The sequence below is a fragment of the Lithobates pipiens genome, unplaced genomic scaffold, assembly GCF_037356315.1.
Source record: "Lithobates pipiens isolate NorthernLeopardFrog02 unplaced genomic scaffold, aLitPip1_a1.2 Scaffold_16, whole genome shotgun sequence".
Lineage (NCBI taxonomy): Eukaryota > Metazoa > Chordata > Amphibia > Anura > Ranidae > Lithobates > Lithobates pipiens.
The window spans coordinates 381,275,013-381,297,730 of NW_027507748.1; the positions used below are offsets into that span (position 1 = coordinate 381,275,013).

The following is a 22,718-nucleotide window of genomic DNA, read 5'->3' on the forward strand; positions in this document are numbered from 1 at the left end:
GAGCAACACAGTCCAACACTGCTGGTGTGAGTGAGCTCTGAGAGAGAGAGTTGGTTAGAAGATCCAGGAATAGTCTGGTGCTAGTCCCAAATAGTAAAATAAATCAATCAGACTTTTTTACAATTTTAGTTTGCTTTGTACCTGCACTAAGGTTTAGGTCACCTTGATAAAGTGGGTTAGTAACATTTGTTACCTATGTAACATAAATAATATAAATGTATTAAGCCATTTGAGATAATTTGTTAGCCTCTCTTCATCACTATTTTACATTATCATTACACAATACTTCTGGTGGCCCTTGCACATTTGTTTTGCAGCAGTCTATAAAGGCACGGGTGTCGAATAGTACACTGAAAGCTTTATCAGTAAGAACAACTTTGTCTTAAACAAGGTCATCCACCTCTTATTTATATTAAGCTGGCCATAGGTGGCTCTTTTTCTTTTTCATTCAGCCAGCGGGAGCCGAACAGGAAAAAAAAAATTATTCATAGACCCTTGGATGTCTTCAAGCAATGAATGAGAAGGGGGACAACAAAAGGCAAACAGAACTGCGACAACAGGTGACAACAGCACTAAAAAGCGCTCCATTGTCCCACTGATGACATACGTCTCTTACAACGAAAGGTACATCGGGCAGAGAACGTAGCAGCGATGCCAGAGCGCTCTCCATGGCATTAGACAACAATCTGTATTGAATGCCTGTTTTTAATAGACCTGTATTTGCAAAGCACACAGTAATCTCTGGGACTGAAGTGTTCACAACTAGCAAAAAAGGAATTTCTAGGTAGGATAGTAGATCTTTCTGGATGTGGTTTAAAACTTGGGCTTTCCAGAGCCATGCTGTTAAAGCCAGAGTCAGAGAAGCAGGATGAAACAGATGGCCAAGAGATAGCAGATCTGGCTGTTAGGAAGAGGCTAGGGTTCATCTGCTAGAAGTCTAATGCCGCGTACACACAATCAAATTGTCTGGCAGACTTGGTCCGGCAAACAATCCAGCAAACAATCCGCCGGACTTTATAACGAACGGACTTGGCCACACATGGACACTCTGAAAATCCGGCGATTTCTAACGAGATGACGTACAGCACGTACGACTGGACTAGAAAAAGAAGGTTCAATAGCCAGTAGCCAATAGCTTCCTTCTCATACTTTCTTCAGAGCATTTGTCATTCTTAGTCCACCGGACTAGCACACTGACGAACGGATTGTCCGCTGAAAGCCAAGTCCAGCAGACAAATTTTGAGTCAAAACTACTTTCTAAGTCCGCCGGACTTTTACGATGAAAAAGTCCACTGGAGCCCACACACGATCAAATTGTCCGGCTTACTGTGTACGCGGCATCAGTGTGACTGTGTAGTAAATTCTTCTGGGACAGTTTGGTGCAATGTGAATTACTGTTTTCATCTCTTGCTCTATCTTTTTGAACAGATGAATCAGAATTTGCACCGAAAGGAAGGTGTAGATTAGCCTGAATTGAGAAAGAAAATAAATAAGTTGCGCTACACCAATAACACACTAATATCATAAGTGTGTCCGTGACATCACCATTAATCAGAGTCACGCTCGCCATCCCAAAAAGGAGCAGCGCGATTCTGATGTGCCAAAAATAAATATGCAAATGATGAATAATCAAACATAAATATTATATATAACATCCATATACTAGTGACAGTATTAGCATTAAATAATAAGGAGTCCTCACAAAATTAATATTGGAGGACAAAAATAATAAAAACAATGTGACCAAAAATTAAAAACCCTAAAAGTAAATACAAATGAGTGAGTGTAAACATAAAACCTACACCCGTGCAAACTATAGATAATAAATTTAATATTAAAGTCCATCCATAAAGAAGAAGAAGAAGAATCAAATCTTCAAACTGTGAAAGGTGTTCGATCCACCACCAATATGTGAAGATTTACTTTTTACCGGGAACTCTATGACCCCCCCCCCCCCCCCCCCTTGTTACAGAGGATCACAAAAGGCATGTGTTGATAATATATTTCTCCTGGACCTTCAGGTACTCCTACTGGTCTCCTTATTGCACACTTCCCAAACTGTAGGTGATCTACCCAGCACTCTTCAAATCATCTCACATGAACCAAAGCTCGTTGGTGTATACGAATAACATGAAAGAGATGGATGCAATTCCCAGTTGAGAAAGCTCTTTTAGCTCAGCTTCAGACTTTGATGTTGGAAAAGCATGGGGCAACTTTAAGGTGAATGGCAGAACATCCCTGCTAATGCAGTAGAACGCAACAAGCCTGAAGAGATCTGCAAAGCTGATTCCCGCGCCTTCCAAAGAAAAAGCTAGAGAGACCAAAGATAATAGTCACCAATAGCCTGAATTGAGACCAGGGGATTATAAAGGCATCAGAGGCCAGTGCCACAGATATAGTTTGTTGTTGAATCTGGAGGCTATGGCTTCCGCTGTCCCCTATTTCTGACAGATCAAATCTAAGGTGTCCAAATGAAGGGCCCATTCCTCTTGATGCAAGCAGTGGCGGCTAAGGTAGTCCACTTGCCAGTTGTCCACTGCTGGGAGTGAATTTGTGTAATAAAAGGGTGGGAGGAAGCACCTGAGTTCCTAGGCAGGAGTGGCGGTAATATGTACGCCCTGTGGTGTGAAATAACACCTGGACCACCTGAAACTAAGCAATGAGTGGTTGAGTTTTAGTACCAAATTTACAATTTACACTGTAGTAAATACAATTCAAATATAGGACCAGTTTTTACAGTAAAAGTCAAAGATACAGGGTGACTGTGTTTTCCTTGTCCTTGACACTGGACTGTGTTTTCAGGGACTGGGTTCCATAGGGATGGACCACAGCCCTGGACTTGTAGAGCACCATGTGACTGACAACAAGCTTTCCACTAAATGGCAAGGTGAACGCCAATGCAGGATCCAAGAGAAACAGTACAGACCTTCCCTACAGTGTGGGTTAGAGATAGGTTTACCAAGGTTCTACTGATCCAGTTACGCTGCTTTTATTCATGGCAGTGACATTGAGAAGTTTGTTGAAGAATTTGAAGATCAATTAAAAAGAAAAAAAAAAAGAAACTATTTAAGCTAAGAGTGATTTCTCTGTGACGGAGAAGAGACCCATCACCTTAGGACATTAGCACAAAACTAAGGATTCATAGAGTGGGGTTGGATTAAAGGGGGGCACTCAGTGGATGTGTCCTCGAAAGCTTGCCAGTGTCCAATCACCTGTAGGATCAAGCCTTTTACCCAAGACCTATGAATACTTCCGCTTATTCATCCCCTCCCCCCCCCCCCCCCCGTGCCACATTTGGCACCTTTCAGGGGGGAGGGGAGAACATGCACAGTAGGGAACCGGCTGAGAGCATCCTTGCAACTTGTTGAATCTGGAGGCTGAAAAGAAAGGGAATGGAGACCCCCAATGACAGAGGACAGGATATCTGGAGTCCCCCATCTCTGACATATCAGACTGAATATGTCAGGTGAAGGGCCCCTTTCTATTGGTCCAGGTGGTGACAACTGAGGTATTCTGCCCTTCAGGAATGTGAATAGCAGGGATTGTGGACAGCGTTTCTTGGTCCATGAGATGATCAGGCTGGATTTTTCAAGGCTGCATGACTCCTGATTGCCCCTTGGTGACTGACGTAGGCCACAGTCATCACGGTGTCTGTCTGCACCCTAATTGGGTCTCCTTGAAGAAGGGGGTCCAGGAGTGCGTAGCCATTTTTTCTTCCAATCAGATTTTATTTATGTCAAAGAAAACAAGTTGCCTCGTAGGGCACCATAGTATCGAACATATACAGCAAATCTAACAGGTACATTCCACAATAATCATCAAGTACATATAGGATACAGGTATAATGCACTAAAGGTACAGTGGGGAAAATGATTATTTGATCCCCTGCAGATTTTGTAAGTTTGCCCACTTACTAAGAAACAAAGGTTCTATAATTTGTGTCACAGGTTTATTTAAAATGATAGCGACAGAATCTCAACCAAAATTTTTGAAAAAACACATTAAACAAAAGCTATAAAGTTGCAGTTCAGTGAATAAAATAAGTATTTGACCCTGAAGCAAAACATGACTTAATACTTGGTGTAGAAATCCTTGCTGGAAAGCACAGAGGCAAGATGTTTCTTGTAGTTGGTGACCAGGTTTGCACACATCTCATGAGGGATTTTGGTCCACTCTTCTTTACAGATCTTCTCTAAATCCTTAAGGTTTCTTGGCTGTCACTTGGCAACTCGAAGTTTCAGCTCCCTCCATACATGTTTCATAGGATCAAGGTCTGGAGACTGACTAAGCCACTCCATGACCTCAATGTGCTTCTTCTTGAGTCACTTCTCTGTTGCCTTGGCGGCATGTTTTGGTTCATGGTCACACTGAAAGACCCATCCACGATCCATCTTCAGAAGAAAAATACTGACTATGACCCTAAGAACACCATTCATACAGTCAAGCATGGAGGTGGAAACATTATGCCTTGGGGCCGTTTCTCTGCTAAAGGTACAGACCGACTTTGCTGTGATGAGGGGCCAATGGACAAGCCCATATATTGTAAAATCTTGGATGGGAACCTTCTTCCCTCAGCCAGAAAACTGAAGATGGGTCATAGATGAGTCATGGATGAGTCATGGATGGGTCTTTCAGCATGACAATGACCCAAAACATACCACCAAGGCAACAAAGGAGTGGCTCAAGAAGAAGCACATTAAGGTCATGGAGTGACCTTAATCATATAGAACTGGCATCACTAAACGGCAGACCATGGGCCATATGCAGACCACATGATATTACCATTCGGTACCGCCATTTAGCAGCCCCCCCCCGCGCCATCGCTCTGTAATCCTCACAGAGCCCACAGCGAGAAGCGGGACAGTTTTGTATGGAAGGCAGAGCTGCCCGAAGTTAATCAGCAGGTGATTGGCTGCTAGGATGAAGGGTGGTCCTAGCAACCAATCACCATCTTGTAACACCAGCCATCCATCCAGACATGCTGAGCCTCCCTCTGATCTTCGGTCTGGGCAGTGAGGGAGGGGGTAAAGTTACAGGGAATAAGGACACTAGTATGAAAAGTTGAATAGGAGCTGAGGAATGTGTGTTCTGATGACACTGAAGTGGAGTTGTTGAGGACTGTAATGAGGAGGGCTGAGGACATCAAAGTGGGGAGGCTGAGATGAGGACATCAAAGTGGGAGGGGGGCTGAGGACTGTGATGTGTGGGGAGAGCTGTGGACATTAAAGGGGGGGGGGGGCTAAGGACTCATATGTGTGGGAAGCTGTGTACATTAAGGGGGCTACAAACTGATGTGTGGGGGGAGCTGTGGAGATTAAAGGGGGGCTAAGGACTGTGATGTGTGGGGGGAGATGTGGACACTAAAGCAGCGAAGGACTGTAGTATGGGGGGACTGAAGATTGTAATGTGGAGGGAGCTGAGGATTGTAATGTATGTGTGTGTGTGGGGGGGGGGGGGGGGCTGAGGACATTAAGTTAGGAGAGGCTGAGAACTGTGATGTGGGGGGGCTGAGAAATGTAATGTGGGGGGCAATGAGGACAGTGATATGAAGGGAGCTGAGGACTGTAAAGTGGGGGGTGGGGGGGATTGGGGGTACTGAGGACAGTATTGTGGGGTGGTACTGTAAATAGGGGCAAAGCACAGTACTGTCAGGGGGTTGATGTGGAAGTGTGAGAACATTATTGTGAAAGGGGTGGAGGGGGGTGATGTAAAGGGGGACCTGAGGACACTCATCAAGAGGGAGGGTACTCCGATGTGCACTAGGGACTGAGGATGGTGATGTAAGAATAGGTTTGCATCTGTGCATGTGAATTAGGTGCACACGTCGTGGGTAGGTCAGCCCATTTTACTAAGCTGCACTACACACAAGAAACACAAAGAAAGAAGTCCTTGACCTTTCCAAAATAGCACTACACCAAGTCGCATGGTGCTGCAGCAACATGCGGTTTGGCACATGCAAAAAGAGGGCACGGGTACCGATATGATATTTGGACCTGTGCTGGAGGACAATTTTGCTGACCAGACCTTGGTGAATTTTAACTCAATACCTCTGCTATAGAACATTTATGGAAGGAGCTGAAACTTCAAGTTGCCAAGCAACAGCGAAGAAACCTTAAGATTTAGAGAATATCTGTAAAGAAAAGTGTACCAAAATCAGTCCTGAGATGTGTGCAAATCTGGTCACTAACTAGAAGAAACAACTTGCCTCTGTGCATGCCAACAAGCGTTTCTCCACCAAGTATTAAGTCATGTTTTGCTTGGGGATTTTACTCACTGAACTGCAACTCAAATTTAAAGTGGTTGTAAACCCTTACAGACCACTTTAACCTACAGGTAAGCCTAGATTACCTGTAGGTGCAAGAAATATCTCCTTAACCTACATGGTTAAGGAAATGTTTTCCTAAAAACGGGCACCGATATCTACGGCGCATACACAACGTAAACAACGGCACAGGCGCACTGAGCGCACCATTAGTGAAGTCGATCATGCCGTCACTGATGGCTATCGCGCACATGCGCCGGAGTGACATTATCGCTGCTTCGGCCAGTCCAGAGCAGCAATACTCAGAAGTCACTCCGGGTATCATGGCAGTGACGGAGGAGGTGAACGAGAGTCACTTTGACCTCAGGTAAGTAATTCATAATGAGCTAGTATGCTGTGCATACTAGCTCATTATGCCTTTGTCCTGCAGGTTTTTTTTTTCTTGGTTTTTTTTAGAGAGGGTTTACTTCCTCTTTAAAACATTTGTATCATGTGTTTTTTTCTCAAAAGAAATAAAACCTGTTTCAAATCTATCCAATGGACTAAAAATCTGGAAGCCCAATCGTCTGTATGCTGGTCCGACGGACCAAACACTTTTTCCTATCGCAACAAGCACAAGGGGGCATGCCCCTCCAGGGGCACACCAGGCCCTCAGGTCTGGTATGGATTTTAAGGGGAACCCCCTACACTGAAAAAATGGCGTGGGGGTTCCCCCAAAATCCATACCAGACACTTATCCGAGCATGCAGCCTGGCTGGTCAGGAAAGTAGGTGGGGACGAGCGAGTGACCCCCCCGCTGAGCCGTACCAGGCCGCATGCCCTCAACATAGGAAGGGGGTGCTTTGCATGTTGATGAGGACAAGGGCCTTTTCCCGGGAACCCTGGCCGTTGGTTGTTGGGGTCTGCGGGCGGGGGCCTTATCTGAATTCAGGAGCACCCTCCGGTTCTTCTGCCGGGCTCCTCTGCTATCTTCTGCTCTTTTGCTGCTCTTTTGCTAGCAGTGGCCCGGCTTTCTCCTTCGTCGCTGTCGCCTTCTTCTTCTTCTTCCTTCTTCTGTTCTCCTGATGTTGACACGACGCTCTCTCCCGCTGTAATGCCGTGGACACGGTGCGCAACAACTTATATAGGCATAAGGGGCGGGGTCACGGGTGATGTTACCTGGTGACCCCATCCCTTATGACGTCACAGTCCCAGGGCATGCTGGGACTGTGACGTCATAAGGGGCGGGGTCACCAGGTGGCATCACTCGGTGACCCTACCCCTTATGCCCATATAAGTCATTGCACACTGTGTCCACGGCATTACAGCGGGAGAGAACATTGTGTCAATATCGGAAGAACAGAAGAAGAAGAAGATGGTGACTGCGACGAAGGAGAAAGCCGGGCCACCACTAGCAAAAGAGTGGCAAAAGAGCATAGCGGGGGAGCCCAGCAGAAGAACCGGAGAGCGGGAGAAGAGGCCAGACAGCAACTGCGACGAAGGAGAAAGCCGGGCCACCACTAGCAAAAGAGTGGCAAAAGAGCATAGCGGGGGAGCCCAGCAGAAGAACCGGAGAGCGGGAGAAGAGGCCAGACAGCGGGAGAAGAACCCCCCTTCCCCAAAGCACCCACCCCCCATGTTGAGGGCATGCGGCCTGGTACGGTTCAGGAGGTGGGGCACTCGCTTGTCTCCACCCCCTTTCCTGACCGGCCGGGCTGCATTCTCGGATAAGGGTCTGGTATGGACCTTGGGGGGACCCCTACGCCGTTTTTTCGGCGTAGGGGGTTCCCCTTAAAAACCATACCAGGCGATGGGGCTCGCAAGGTGTCAATCTCGCCGATGAAAGCTGCGAGATTGACTTTCTTTGCTAGTCCCGTCATACCTGGAGTCACGTTCAAAATGAACGGACTTTAGTCCATCTGTTGGCAAGTCCGTTCATTCTGAAAGTCTGTCGGAAATCTGCTGAAAGTCAGTCGGGGAGACCGTCGGACCTAGTCCGCTGGAAAGTCCGGTCGTGTGTACGTGGCATAACAGCTGCCACTGACAACTCCAGGTGTTCACCCACAGTGTGTGCAGGCAGCACTTACAACTGATTTACTGATTCTGCTCTTTGGCCATCTAAATGTAGCCTAATTGTCCAAAATTCCCCATGCAGAGAGAAATAAGATTAAAATAAACCAACACGAATATCAGTGTGGGATACTAGCACAAAAGTCTGAGAAACCCGTGACAAATATTGATCATGAATCTGGTAAAAATGCTAAAATAAAATGTAAGAATGTATTTGAGGCTAAGCAAACCATTTTAACAAATGCAAGCTTGGAAGATTTAGTAAGCCTTGCACTGCTAGAGTTCTGTCTGCACCAATTTTTCATATCACATAATGCAACTAACTCTATTTTTAACAATGTCAAATAACAGGGTAGAGGATCTCCAAGAACCAGCAATGTGAATGCCAGTAGCCATAGCAATAAACTGAATTAGCCTCTGTGTGTGTGTGTGGGGGGGGGGGGGGGGGGGGGCTTGAGCACTCTGATATTTATATACCAATGGCACTGATGAAGATTTAGAAAACTGTAAAATGCACAGGGTGAAAAATAAAGAAAAAAAAAAATTTTGGCCAAAATTGTTAGACTGTGGAGTAGTGGCATCTAACAATATTAGCTGGTGCCCAAATTTGAAATTTGAAAGAAACACATTCAGTTTGGTTATGGAAATTACTCCAGCTGATGTATTGTGGCTACAGCCAGCAACACTGATCATGCAGAAATTCTTCAACAGGCTGGCTGTACAGAAGTCAATCGGCAGATCAACTTCTGTACAACCATCCTGCCCATACATGGATTAAAAGTCAGCTGGTCCGTGCTGAACCGGCTGAATTTCGATCCATGTAAGTCTGGCTTTAGCATGGCAGTCAGGAAGAAGGTGTTCTCAAAGGGAGAGGTTAACCTCCATTATTCTTGCAGGTCAGGCTCATTTAACCCTTTCCCTGCCGGGTTCTGCATTATCTTAAAGCCATTATTGCAATTATTTTTTATTTTTTATTATGATTCACAATTTTTTACTTCCAGATTTGTATTTGTAAAATACCCCCAAACCATACATTTTGTGAAAGAACAGGACCCATAGAAAAATAAGTTGGAGCTGCTGGTTTTGTACACCCCAGATATCCCCCCAGCACTGTGACCCCTCTACACCCCAGATTTCCCCCCAGCACTGTGACTCCTATACACCCCCAGCACTCTGACCCCTCTACACCCTAGATATCCCCCCCAGGACTCTGACCCCTCTACACCCTAGATATCCCCCCAGCACTGTGAACCCTCTACACCCCAGATATCCCTCTAGCACTGCAACCCCTCTACACCCCAGCTATCCCCCTAGCAATCTGACCCCTCTATATCCCAGATATCCCCCAGCACTCTGACTCCTCTACACCCTAGATACCCCCCCAGCACTCTGACCATCTACACCCCAGATATCCCCCAGCACTCTGACCCCTCTACACCCTAGATATCCCCCCTAGTACTCTGATCCTTCTCTGCACCCACATATCCCCCCAACACTGAGTCCTCCACACCCCAGATATCCCCTAGCACTCAGACCTCTCTACACCCCAGATATCCCCCCAGCACTCTGATCCCTCTCTGCACCCTAGATATTCCCCCAGCACTCTGATCCCTCTCTGCATCCCAGATATCCCCCCAGCACTCAGGCCCCTCTACACCCCAGATATCCCCCCAGCACTCTGATCCCTCTTTGCACCCTAGCATTGATTTCCCCCATACACCCTTGATATCCCCCAGCACTATTATTCCATCCATGTAGTACCCCCTTTTCCAGTGGAGATACAATGCATGTGAACTTTTGGCTCACCTCCAGCACTGGGACAAGGACTCACGTATACCAATCAAGTCATGCAGGCAGGAGGGGTGGAGGAGGAAGCATCCCTATGGGCATTCCAAGCCCTTCGGTGCAAACAGTGCTGGACAGCTGGGCTCACCATGACACCATCCACAAGGCCACTTCCGCAGATGCTGTCGACTCAGCAGCTCCTACTCCGGCTCCTAACCAGCGGCCTCCGAGTCCTGAGCATCCAAGCTGCATGGGGTGGGGTCAGAGCATCACTGGCGCTCCGGCCCTGCACCTCCCTGCTGGCTGTGAAATATGTATCGTTCTGCTCAGCACGGCTGCCAGCCTGTCTCTCCTGTGTATCCATCACTCTCAGTGCCTTCATGGGGCCTCCAATTTCCGGGCAGCATGGGCTCAAGGTGCAGCTTCTTTGGGGAAAGTGCAGGGGCCCCCCATGCAGCTGGGGCCCCTGGGCAGTACATAGGTGTTCCCTCTCATTAAGACGGCCCTGACTACCTGTCTAAACAGTAGAGAAAGACAGCCAGCATGAGCTCTAAACACTCTACAAATAGTGTATTGGTGTCAGTGAAAATGGGAACCCTTTTTATACATTTAATCTATTTCCTTAACATTTGATAGACTAATATAGAAGCAATGGAGGACAAAGTTTTATGAAAGAATCTCAAAACCTTTATCTATGGGATCCTTAAAAATTGGCACATCCTTTGCAGGAATGGTCAGCGTGTTCATTAGTGGGAACAGCTGGCTTCTTCATAAAAGGACTCTCCATTTGGATACAGGGTCCCTAAAAGATCCTAGACAAGTAAGAGCAATTGTAGAAACGCCAGGCTGTTCTTCCATTTTTAGGGAGGCAAAAACCACATCAACAAGAGCTGAAATGATCTCTCTAAGCCATAGTGGAAGCTGCCCGCAACTCCTCAGGAAACATTTGGCAAGGATTTTCTGGGACTCTTCGTCAGATAGAGCATTCGCAGCAGAAGGCTCAGAGACTCAATAAAACTGAAGACAGGTCACATAATACACTTATAGTCACTGCAGTCAGATTCAACAATCAAAGTTGAAATCTGGCTCATAAAATTCTGCCCAACTGCACTGAAATCCTCCCGGGATAAGTTGACTTGACAACTTGTCTCAGAATACAAGGTAAAACCTTGGGTATTCTTGAACAAGCCACTGAAGAGGTTTAAACTGCCACATGCCACTAAAGAACCAACCAAGGTGGAACCTTTTGGAAAACAGTGGAAAATTGGGGATAATAATAGCACCCTGTGGTCCTAATAAATGTATTTTTTCCGATGCTCAGCCCACATGTTGTACTCATAAATGAGTCTTCAGAGACTGGATCACACCAGAGGCAGTGCCACAACTCTAGACCTGGAAAGCATTCCACAGCATACCAACATATTATAACATATTATACAAAGCCCTAGAAAGCAGCACAATGCAGATCTGAGTTCCTGAAGTTTACATTGCAGATAGGTCCCACAATTGTCTGTTCCAGTGGGGTGCAGGTATAGACCCCAAAGCAAGGGGTCTCCCAGGACACTAGCAAAAAATGTAGCAATGCTCAGAGTCAATTTTTAAGTTTTGTCTGTGACTCCCCCCTGGGGAGATTTCCCCTCATTTCCTGTCCTTGTCAGGCATGTAAAAGAAAAGGGGGATGCAGTTGTCATTAATACACAAAGCATAAAAAAGTCCAAAGTTCTAACTCTCCTGGATGAGACTTGCATGCTTTAACCAATATAATAAAAAGGTAGGGGAATACAAAATTCCTTCTAGGGTAAAACATATATACATAGCACCTTCTAGACACATTAGGAATTGCTTTTCGAGTTTTTGTGAGGATCCCATCCTCCATGTACCACATATTTATTGCCCAATGTATTCATGACTCCAAGGAAACATTTCAGAGAGATCCCTGCATCACAAATGGTTGTTGATTTGTAGATTTGTTGACTTGTTTACCAGACCACTTAAAAAGGTAGATATTTTGTACATAAACCCCCTAAATCACTGCTTCTCCTAAGCACTGAAGTTTTAAGAGAGCCTCATGGCCATGAAGACTGACCTTGTGTTCAAAGGCATATGTATATACACTGGAAAAATAAACCCCTGAAAAAGCACAATTTCAAATCATTTTTTTCTGGCGTTTTAGCACACTCTTACAAAAGATGTTGAAATGTAACTTTCCATTCTTTTGGTGCCTAACAAATGATCTCATTGAACATGATTCATATGCTGAATCACACTGTACAAATGGGAGCACAGATTAAAGACTTCAGGTGGTGTACTGGTTAGAGAGATGACTGATACTGCTACTTTATGACTGCACCCTTATTTTGCAACCTAATGTAAATTATACAACCAAAAAAAGACAATAATTTACTTACGTATGATTCCTTCTGTTCCATCTACATGTTTTGGCAGATAGTATACCGATAGGTCAGTTTGCAAGATCTCATCCGCCGTTGCCCTGGCCAGAGCAGCAGCCAGGAAAGATGGGCAATTACTGGAGAGAGAAGACAGAAAAAGACATTAGTCATACAAAGCTAACAAGGATTTTTTTCTCAGTTCCTGGAACTAGAGGGCAAAGGAAAACTGTCAAGAATACAATTCCACAGTTATACACTATAATAAATTATATTACAGGTTAGCAGCCTGCTTGACTCCTTGAGGAAGATTGAGTTATGGTTTCTATTCCTGACTGTCCTCTTCCCTTTCCTTGTACATGCCCAAATCTGATCTCACCACAAAAGGATCAAGAGCCATCAGTATACCTTAGATGCTCCTTGTCTGTATGCAAACCTATTTGTCAAAAAAAATTGTATTAGCTCATGCTGTACTGCTGACCTGTCTATTCAGTGACTGTTATAAGTTATACAGTTTTAATTATTTGAATGACCCTTGAAATATAACATTTTAAAGTCATAAGCTAGATCATAGCTCAGATCTGTTATTGAAAATGTTTTACACAAGGAGTATTGAAATGGTCCTGCTTATTTATAACCAACCGATTGTTTTGTAAATGCTGTTAATAGACTACAACTATTACCACTTATTCTACAAACTTGAAAACTATTAACAGAATTACTGAGAAATAGTTACCTACTTAATGCTTCATGATATTCTTTCCTTTCGATCCCATCTGAGTGTTTCATTAAAGAACTATTTGGACTTAACTGAAGATAGCAATCATTCTTCAGTTATTAGTGCAGACTATTCACTACAGTGTAATAAGGAATATGGAATGACCAATCTTCTAATATGCTACAGGTTTATATGGAGAACTATATAGCATTACACAAAGCTGAACATGTACTTATCTGAAGCAAGGGGATATGGTGACGTTCCAAGCTCTAATTATCAGAACAAACATGCAGTGAAAACCACATGTGAACATACACTCTGTCCTCTGCTGCAACTCTAGTTTTTTTTCCCTTATACTGTATAGGCTAGTCTAGAGCAAAGAAGAAGCAGATCATACGGACCAGTGAGACTTTTTCCTTCAAAGGAAGTATGTTGGGGATAGTGTAGAGTTGCAATTAATTCCATGTAAAATAAAAAAAGATATACAATGTGGTTTCTGAAAGGGTTAGGGGTCTAATGGACCTTTTTTTAATCAAGTAATCAGAGTGAGGGGCTAGTAAATACATCCTTTCCACCTAAAAATTGTATGTCCAGCCTTGTATACCAGAAGAATGCATGCAAGGATGCACCAATGAGGGGGTGCGTTTTGAGATCATTACTGGCTGATGTATCTGGTCAGTTGACATGCTTCATATCTTGTTTCATATCTGTAAGACCAATACCCCCTCTACCTTTGGGTAAGGTTAAGTGTGCCACATGCCAAGTTTGGAGGCGTGATTGTTCATTGTAACCATTTGCGACCAGCTATGTATGAATACTATGTATGATAGCTATGTATACTATGTATGAACACTGATCTATCTCTCCTCCTAGACAGTCCCATCCCCCCTACAGTTAGAACACAGTGAGGGAACACAGTTAACCCCTTGATCCCCATAATGTTAACCCCTTTCCTGCCAGTGACATTTATACAGTAATCAGTGCATTTTTATAGCACTGATTGCTGTATAATTGTTAATGGTCCCAAAAAATGCATCAAAAATGTCCAATCTGTCCACCGCAATATTGCAGTCCCGATAAAAATTGCAGATCGTCGCCTATTTTGTAGATGCTATATCTTTTGCGCAAAACAATTAATATACGCTTATCGCAATTTTTTTTTACAAAATATATGTAGAAGAATACATATCGGCCTAAACTGAGGAAAAAATGATTTTTGTGATAAAAAAAAATGTGGGATATTTATTATAGCAAAAAGTAAAAGATATTGCATTTTCCCCAAAATTGTTGTTCTTCTTTTGTTTATAGCGCAAAAAATAAACACTGCAGAGGCGATCAAATACCCCTAAAAGAAAGCTCTGTTTGTGGGGGAAAAAGAACATCAATTTTGTTTGGGTACAGCGTTGCACGACTGGGCAATTGTCAGGTAAAGCGATGCAGTGCAGTATCGCAAAAAATGGCCTGGCCATTGAACAGCCAAATCTTTCGGGGCTGAAGTGGTTAAACCCTGGCCTGTGGGTTGGAATATAAAATTTGCACTCTAGCATGCATTGTGTCCACAAGACCTATAGAAGTTAATACACCGGCCATATGATCCCAGGCCACCCTGTCAAATGCATTCTCAGCATCAAAGGAATGTTAAAACCCCTATTTATTATGTTAAGTTAATGTAATGTAATGTAAATTTAAAGCTTTTAGTATTGTCTCTGCTGAGGACAAACCTGGTCTAGAAAATTAAGGAATGGGAAAATCGGGAGGAAATTATTAGCTGAGATTTTTGCATAAATGTTTACATAAATGTTAAGGAGCTAGATTAACCTGTTACTTGTGTTGGGTATATCCCCTTTTTATGCATCACTCCTAGATGGTCCTCTAATATTTGTGGAGAGAGGTTTGGGTTGTTGGCAAGGAAGTCATGGATAGCATGTGCTGTCATCACTGCTTTTTTATCCCGCAAGGACCTCACTAATAATCTAACACTCTTATTAGCCAGCTCATACAACAGTTTTTGGCACAGAACAAACCTTATTCTAGTCTGTTTCTCCAGTTACTCAAGGGCCTGAGTGAGGATTGATAATGTGCAGTTATCAATATGTACTGTACAATTTAGTCAACATTACGATAAACTCACTGTGTAGAACACATTTATGTGCTTTCCATCATGCTAGAACTGAGGAGTCAGTTGTTACATTCTGTCAGAAATACTCTCTAAGTCAGGTCTGAATATCCTTGAGGATGATCAGGTCACCTAGTAGGGAGCAATTAAGTGATCATATCTTAGATTTCCATTCTTACTCTGGGAGGAGTAAAGTTGTGGTGATCGGGTGATGATATACATAGGTTCAATGATCATAGTCTGAAGGTAAATTAGACCTGATTGTGAAAGAATAGATAGATAGTGACAGAAATAGAGTATTTTTGGTGAGTATGACAGAAATAGGTAAAGTTGTTTGCATTGGTAAGGTCAGGGTAGATGGTTGAAGTTTAACTTCATGTAGAGCTCACAAGGCTAGAAGATTTTTTATATTAGCATGCCTAACTCTGAGTCTTTTGCAAATTTGTCGACCAAAAAGGAACTCTGCTTTACATTAGGGATATAAATATTCACACAAATGACCATTTTATTGTATTCCTTTTAGAAAAAGTAAAAGAAAAAGATGACGAACCTCAGGGCTAGCTGGTCAGTCACGCTAAAATGAAGATCTTTGGAAAAATAATGGCCACCCATTTGATTTGGAGGGCCCTGAAGATGTGTGATATACAGTGTGATACCAGTGGTTTGTAAGGTTGGGCATTGAGGCACCTCTGATGCGCATCTCCTGAAGGAAAGATACTTGCAATCTATCAAAACCTTTATAAATAAAGTAGGCGCTCCTTAACACTAATAACCTATGTTACAACCAATGTCTGGTTGGTGCCTCCAAAAATATCACTGCAAATTACATAAGATTCAACACCATATAATAAATCATAAAATCAATATCCACATTTGTGAAAAAAAATGTGAAAAAAACTAGACAGTCCTTAAAAATGTTAAACCCAAAATCTGTGTTATTGCACTTGTTAATCCCATCCACCGTGCTTTTGTAAAAGTGATTATTAAACGTAGATACAAAAAAGTGCTCTACCACCAGTGATGCTATTATTTCACTCATCAGAACCCTGAGGCCCTCTGGGCCAATCACGTGTTCTTATATAGCCAAGACCACCAGATGGAAACTCCAAATTAGTGTTTCTTCATCCAATAGATGTATTCTCTCCTCAATGGATGTAAACCAATCACCCAAAAAGGAAATGACAAGGCAATCATGCAACACAGTTTTATTACAAAAAATCCCCTTTAAAAACAAATCCCACAATCTATACACTTGCACATAAGAGTGCCCAGACCGGCACCAGCTTGATCAGCAAACAAATCACAGATGAGGATGGTTTTCTTTAATAGCCATTCAAACCCCTTATCAGGCCAAAATCCCCAAGATATGTAAACTTTTTATCAGGGTCATTTGGGTAGTTTCTGTTGTTCTGATTTAAAAAGAGCAAACACAGTTGATTGATAATAAATGGCTTCAGTCAAACACTAACCATGAGTGAAAGAAAAGTTTTTGTGTTATCATTCATATTCTCTGAAAAATGGCCAAGAAATCAAAACTTCTGCCAGGGTATGTAAACTTATGAGCACAACTGTACATTTCATTACATTACATTGGAGGGTGGTTGAAAAGGGGGGTTACGGTGTTAAGGATATGTGTTTGAGGGTGATTAGTATTGGCAGGAAGGGGTAATTTTGTTTTGTTGTAGGCCACGTACACACGGGCGGACTGTTCGCCCAACTTTGTCCGCTGAACAGTGTTTCAGCGGACAGTCCGCTCGTGTGTGGGCTTCAGCGGACAATTTCAGCGGACAGTCTGACGAACAAAGTTTTTCGGAATTCCCGTAAGACAGTCCGCTGAAACTTGGTTTGAGCAGACAGTCCGCTCGTGTGTAGGCTTGTTCGACAAACTAAGTTTCGCGCATGCTCAGAAAGGATTTACACGGCGAAGGTTGCATTGCAGTGTATTGGACGTCGAATTTCTCGTCCCGTCGTACGTGCCGTTCACGTCATCGCGCACGCTTTCAGCGGACTGTTCGTTCATCGTGTGTGGTCAAGTCCGCTCATGCAAATTTTGAGCGGACTGTTTGTCGGATTGTTTGACAAACTAAGTTGGGCGAACAGTCCGCCCGTGTGTACGCGGCCGTACTCTATACACCAGCCTGTATGGTATATACTCCTGACCCCTGCACTTTGCATTGTGTCAGGGATTGCAGAGATGTGTGCAGAGATTACTTTTACTGATTTTATCAAAACATGAAAAGTATCTCTTTATAATCACTTTGTAATCAGTAGCTTACATGCTTAAAATGTTTAGTCCTCTTGCACATGGGTGCCTGAGCAACATAAACTCTGGCATATTTCCCTGCTCAGAAAGCCCAAATGATGCATACAGCTGCCGATAGACATAAATGACTGTGCGCATCTGTACTTGGGTATACGCTGGTGTTTACATAAACACAGGTATAGAGTATGGGTTCATGCAAAAAAAAATGTATTCCTATTTTGTGCATATTATTGTACTATACTCATGTTTACGTAGCAGTGGCATATTCCCAAGTAAAGCCATGCACAACTGTGTGCAGCACCTGGGATATTCAGTGGGGGGTGGAGGGGTGGGCTGCATCTACTGAAATGTATGCTGCATGGGCTCAGGTGCACTGGTACCTAAAATAAAAAAAATGAACATGAAAGGTTACCATACCCGAGTGCATTGATATAAATGATCATAGTTGGTGCTATGCCATTACTAGTTCCTTGTCACCTTTCCTGTGGCCATTTTTAGCAGCAAACATACTCCAAATAAAAGACCCGTAGAGATTTCTTTCTTCCTTATTTCTTTTTATTTTATTTCCCTTGGGATCCATAAATAGTATGCAGTTCAAGAACTGCTTGAACATTTGCTTTTAGCAAAAAGATAAAGTATCTAGCTGGCCTTTGTAATTTCATCCACAGAATACAGCAGGGCTGTGACATTAGCACAAGTCATTTTCCATATCAGCGGCCGAGCTGTGTGACTTGTGTGCCCCAGGCATGCATACATTTAAAAGACAGAGACACAAACAGAGTGAAAGGACCATCTTTAAAATAATAGAAGCAGCAATATATTTCAAATATAAAAATGTGTAAATATGAAAATATTCTCTCAATCATTATATATATATATATATATATATATATATATATATATATATATATATATATATATATTGCCTTGGCTTTTTACCTATTTTGTTACATTACAGCCTTTAGTTCATTTTTTTTTTTTAGCCACACATTCATTTTAAGAGGGAAGTTTCAGGAAAAAAATGTACATTTTTAAATGAGGAACTTTGAAGCAAAATAAGGGTCAGTGCCCATCTGCAGCCTCACCATTGCCATCAATGCAGCCTGATCAATACCCATCTGCAGTCTCACAAGTGCCATCAATGCAGCCTCATCAGTCCACATCAATGCAGCCTTACCATTGCCATCAATGCAGCAGCCTCACCACTGCCTTCAATGCAGCAGCCTCGACATCAGTGCAGCCTGATCAATGCCAATCTGCAACCTAATAGAGACAGGGGGGGGGGGGGCAGACGAGCGCCGACAGATTACATACAGTGAGAATCTCCTATGATAGACAGAACAGTGGTTCAATGGCAGCCCAGGAGATGGGACTTCCTATTACAGAGGCCGCCAAGTAAACAGGAGATTCTCACTGTATGTAATCTGATGGCGCTCGCCCCACCCCCCTCCCTGTCCCCTCCAAGGCAGCTAAATTTGAAGTATCGACGTATAACATGCACACGCTATTTGTACCCGAATTTCAGGGTGAAAAAGTGGGTGTGATACGCCAATAAATACAATATATGTGATGGATGAGAACACAATAGTCTAAGTTGGTGAAATAAAATTAGAAAAATATATACAGTACATATATATATATATATATATATATATATATATATATATATATTGGCATGTGCGTATGTATTCACCCCCTTTGTTATGAAGCCCATAAAAATCTCTGGTTCAACCAATTACCTTCAGAAGTCACATAATTAGTCAAATGATGTCCACCTGTGAGCAATCCAAGTGTCACATGATCTGTCATTACATATACACACCTTTTTGAAAGGCCCCAGAGGCTGCAACACCTAAGCAAGAGGCACCAATAACTAAACACTGCATGAAGACCAAGGAACTCTCCAAACAAGGGACAATGTTGTTGAGTAGTACAAGTCAGGGTTAGGTTATAAAAAATATCAAAATCTTTGATGGTCCCTAGGAGCATCATCAAATCTATCATAACCGAATGGAAATAACATGGCACAACAGCAAACCTGTCAAGAGACGGCCGCACACTAAAACTCATGGACCGGGCAAGGAGGGCATTAATCAGAGAGGCAGCACAGAGACCTAAGGTAACCCTGGAGGAGCTGCAGAGTTCCACAGCAGAGACTGGAGCATATGTACATAGGACGACAATAAGCCGTACGCTCCATAGAGTTGGGCTTTATGGCAGAGTGGCCAGAAGAAAGCCATTACTTTCAGCAAAAAACGAAATGCCACTTTTTGAGTTTGCGAAAAGACATGTGGGAGACTCCCAAAATGTATGGGGGAAGGTGCTCTGGTCTGTTGAGACTAACATTTTACTTTTTGGCCATCAAAGAAAACACATCACATCAACCAAAGAGGTTTTTCAGCAGTTGGGACTGGGAAAATGGTCAGAGTTGAGGGAAAGATGGATGGTGCTAAATACAGGGATATTCTTGAGCAAAACCTGTACTACTCTGTGTGTGATTTGAGCCTAGGACAGAGGTTCACCTTCCAGCAGGGCAAGGACCCCAAACACACTGCTAAAGCAACACTTGAATAGTTTAGGGGAAACATGTAAATGTGTTGGAATGGTGGCTCTACAAAGTATTGACTTTAGGGAGGTGAATAGTTATACACATTTACTTTTTCAGTTATTTTGTCCTATTTCTTGTTTGCTTCACAATAAAAAAAAATAAAAATCTTCAAAGTTGTGAACGTGTTCTGTAAATTAAATGATGCAAATCCTCAAACAATCCATGTTAATTCCAGGTTGTGAGGCAACAAAATACGAAAAATGCCAAGGGAGGTGAATACTTTTGCAAGGCACTGTATATATAAAAGATAGATTGCATTGCTCTTACATTTCAAACTTAAAAGCTATAGGATAATAAAAAAAAACACCCTTTATTAAATACTGTATAGTATCTAATATAAACTAGGGCATGCTAAGTATAAAATTTCCATGCTGGCTGGTCATAAAAGCCCACTGGGGGGAGCTACACTGCAAAATGTAACTGCATGTCTGGTAAGGGATGTATATGATAGAAAACATAGGTGGGCTGCTGCTCAATGGTCACCAATTAGATTTCAGTCATCTATTTCTAGCGCACAGGGTATATAATTAAGCTAGTATTTTGACTGCATTTAAAATAAAGAGAAAAACAAAAAGTGCAATGACCCACTGATCTGTACAATACGTAAGCTAACTGTAGTAGCCTGGAATATGGTGGCTATGGAATACAGTATTTTGTACATAGTCAATGCTCTTAATGCCTTATTCACATAGCTGTAAACACATTTACAACCATTTTTCTTTATTTATGGATCTGAACACAGCTGCATTGTTTTCAATGGAGATATTCGCACAGGTGCGAATTATGTACTGCATTCAGATCCATAACAAAAAATCCAAAAATCTGCATCTGAGGACGACTAAATACATATATCAGTGAAAAAAATAACAGTACCCAATCCCTTATATTTTACATTTTATTGACTGCGTAGATGTCTGTAGCACTGACTCCCGAAGGAGCAGCTGGTTTTAATGGGCTTACCGTTACCCATGGTAGATGGTCCAGAAACTTTAGAGACTGACGACAGATCCGCCTAAAGGGATTTTTATTTGCTAAAACGTAGTTAACAACAGTCTCTCAGTATAGGATCAGAGGGTTAGGTGAAAAGTCCAGGTACTCTTAGTGTCAAAGTCAGTAATAAAGAACTTTCTTTGAATAAATCCAGAGAATAGCCATTCACAGCTGGATGTTCACTCTAGTTGGATAGTCCCTCTCTCACAGGGCCTAGCAGCCAACAGGGTGTTTGATTCAAGAACAAGTCTCTGCCACAGACTTTGTTGTAGAACATGAACAAGGAAATTAGAAACTTGTAGAAAACTCATGTGGCACCAGTATCTTGCAACCGGTCCGGCGATAGCGCACGAGATAGGATTCACTTAGGTCCTTTAGCTTTACCAAGCTCTTGCTAAGAAGCCAACCCTTGCGTGGCCTTCTTCTGAAGAGTCCTCCCCTGGATAACTACGAATCCCTTGCTTAGTTTCCTTGCCTTGGGCTAGCCAGCCCCAAGATGTAAAGTCAGGTGGATCCGCACCCTAGGCCATAGGCCTCCTGGGGGCTGGTCAGGAGGACCGGGACCATGGAGTCAGAACATACGTCTGGACCGGAAACCCCGAACCATGTGACATACGCATCTTAAGTACCCTCTCCCAGAAGGCACAGCAAGAGTGACACTCCCACTGGGCTGGCTCAGAGAGAAAGTAACCTTAAAGCACCCAACCAGACTATATTTCCATGCCTGCCAGAAGAGACAGCGCCCCCTATGGCCATGTCGAACACCCTATAGTCCAGTCAGACCGATACTGAGGTCAAAATTTGGAATAATTATACCCAAATCAAACTGCAGTTCAGGTGTAACGTTAAATTTCAAAAACACATAGCGCGTGCTCTTCAGGTGTCGGCGCTACATGTCTATTGCAAATTCCTGGAAAACTTCAATGGTGAACATGGCATTAACTAAACATGATCTTTCTTGGATAATGCTTAATGAAAAGTTGGCAAGCATTCTATATGACAAACACTGCAAATTTGAGAAAATCTGGAACCCTTGGATTAGAAACCTACAATCACCTATTTCGAATTACATTCAGTCAAAAATTGCACGGGTTCCTTTTTTTCGTCCGAACCAGAATCGGATCGCATGGGTCTTCCCACCCATGAGATCCGTTTCCTGTCTGAATTTGCAGATCACACTGCAATATGTGAACTGATTTGGGGGTGTCATTAACTTTTAATTGACACTCCCAGAAGTTTGCATAGGGCAGTGTGAACTGCCGCCGGGAGACATGCAATGTGGGAACCCGCAGTGGATTTGCAGGGATCACACATCGCAGCACTGTGAACCGAGCCTTAATGTCCATATAATTATCCTTTTCTTTCCTTATCTCCTTTTTCATCTCCCCTATCTGGATCTGTTTCATTATTGAATATATGAGGGATGTTGATCCTCCGTGTCTCAGTACCCATGTTTAGACTTCTGTTCATTATTCACTACCGCTGACAGCTTAATGGATGTGAAACATTGCCTTATTATGATGGATATCTTTTTCATTCA

The 22,718-nt window shown here is 43.1% G+C and overlaps 1 protein-coding gene across 1 annotated transcript in view; it reads right to left on the reverse strand.

Moving 5' to 3' along the window:
- Positions 1-22,718, reverse strand: part of PPM1E (protein phosphatase, Mg2+/Mn2+ dependent 1E) — a 436,341-nt gene that overhangs the window by 219,399 nt on the left and 194,224 nt on the right. Inside the window, exon 2 of the mRNA XM_077482226.1 lies at positions 12,505-12,623. Within this exon, the coding sequence (XP_077338352.1) occupies positions 12,505-12,623 (119 nt within the window). The remainder of the gene's footprint in view (positions 1-12,504; positions 12,624-22,718) is intronic.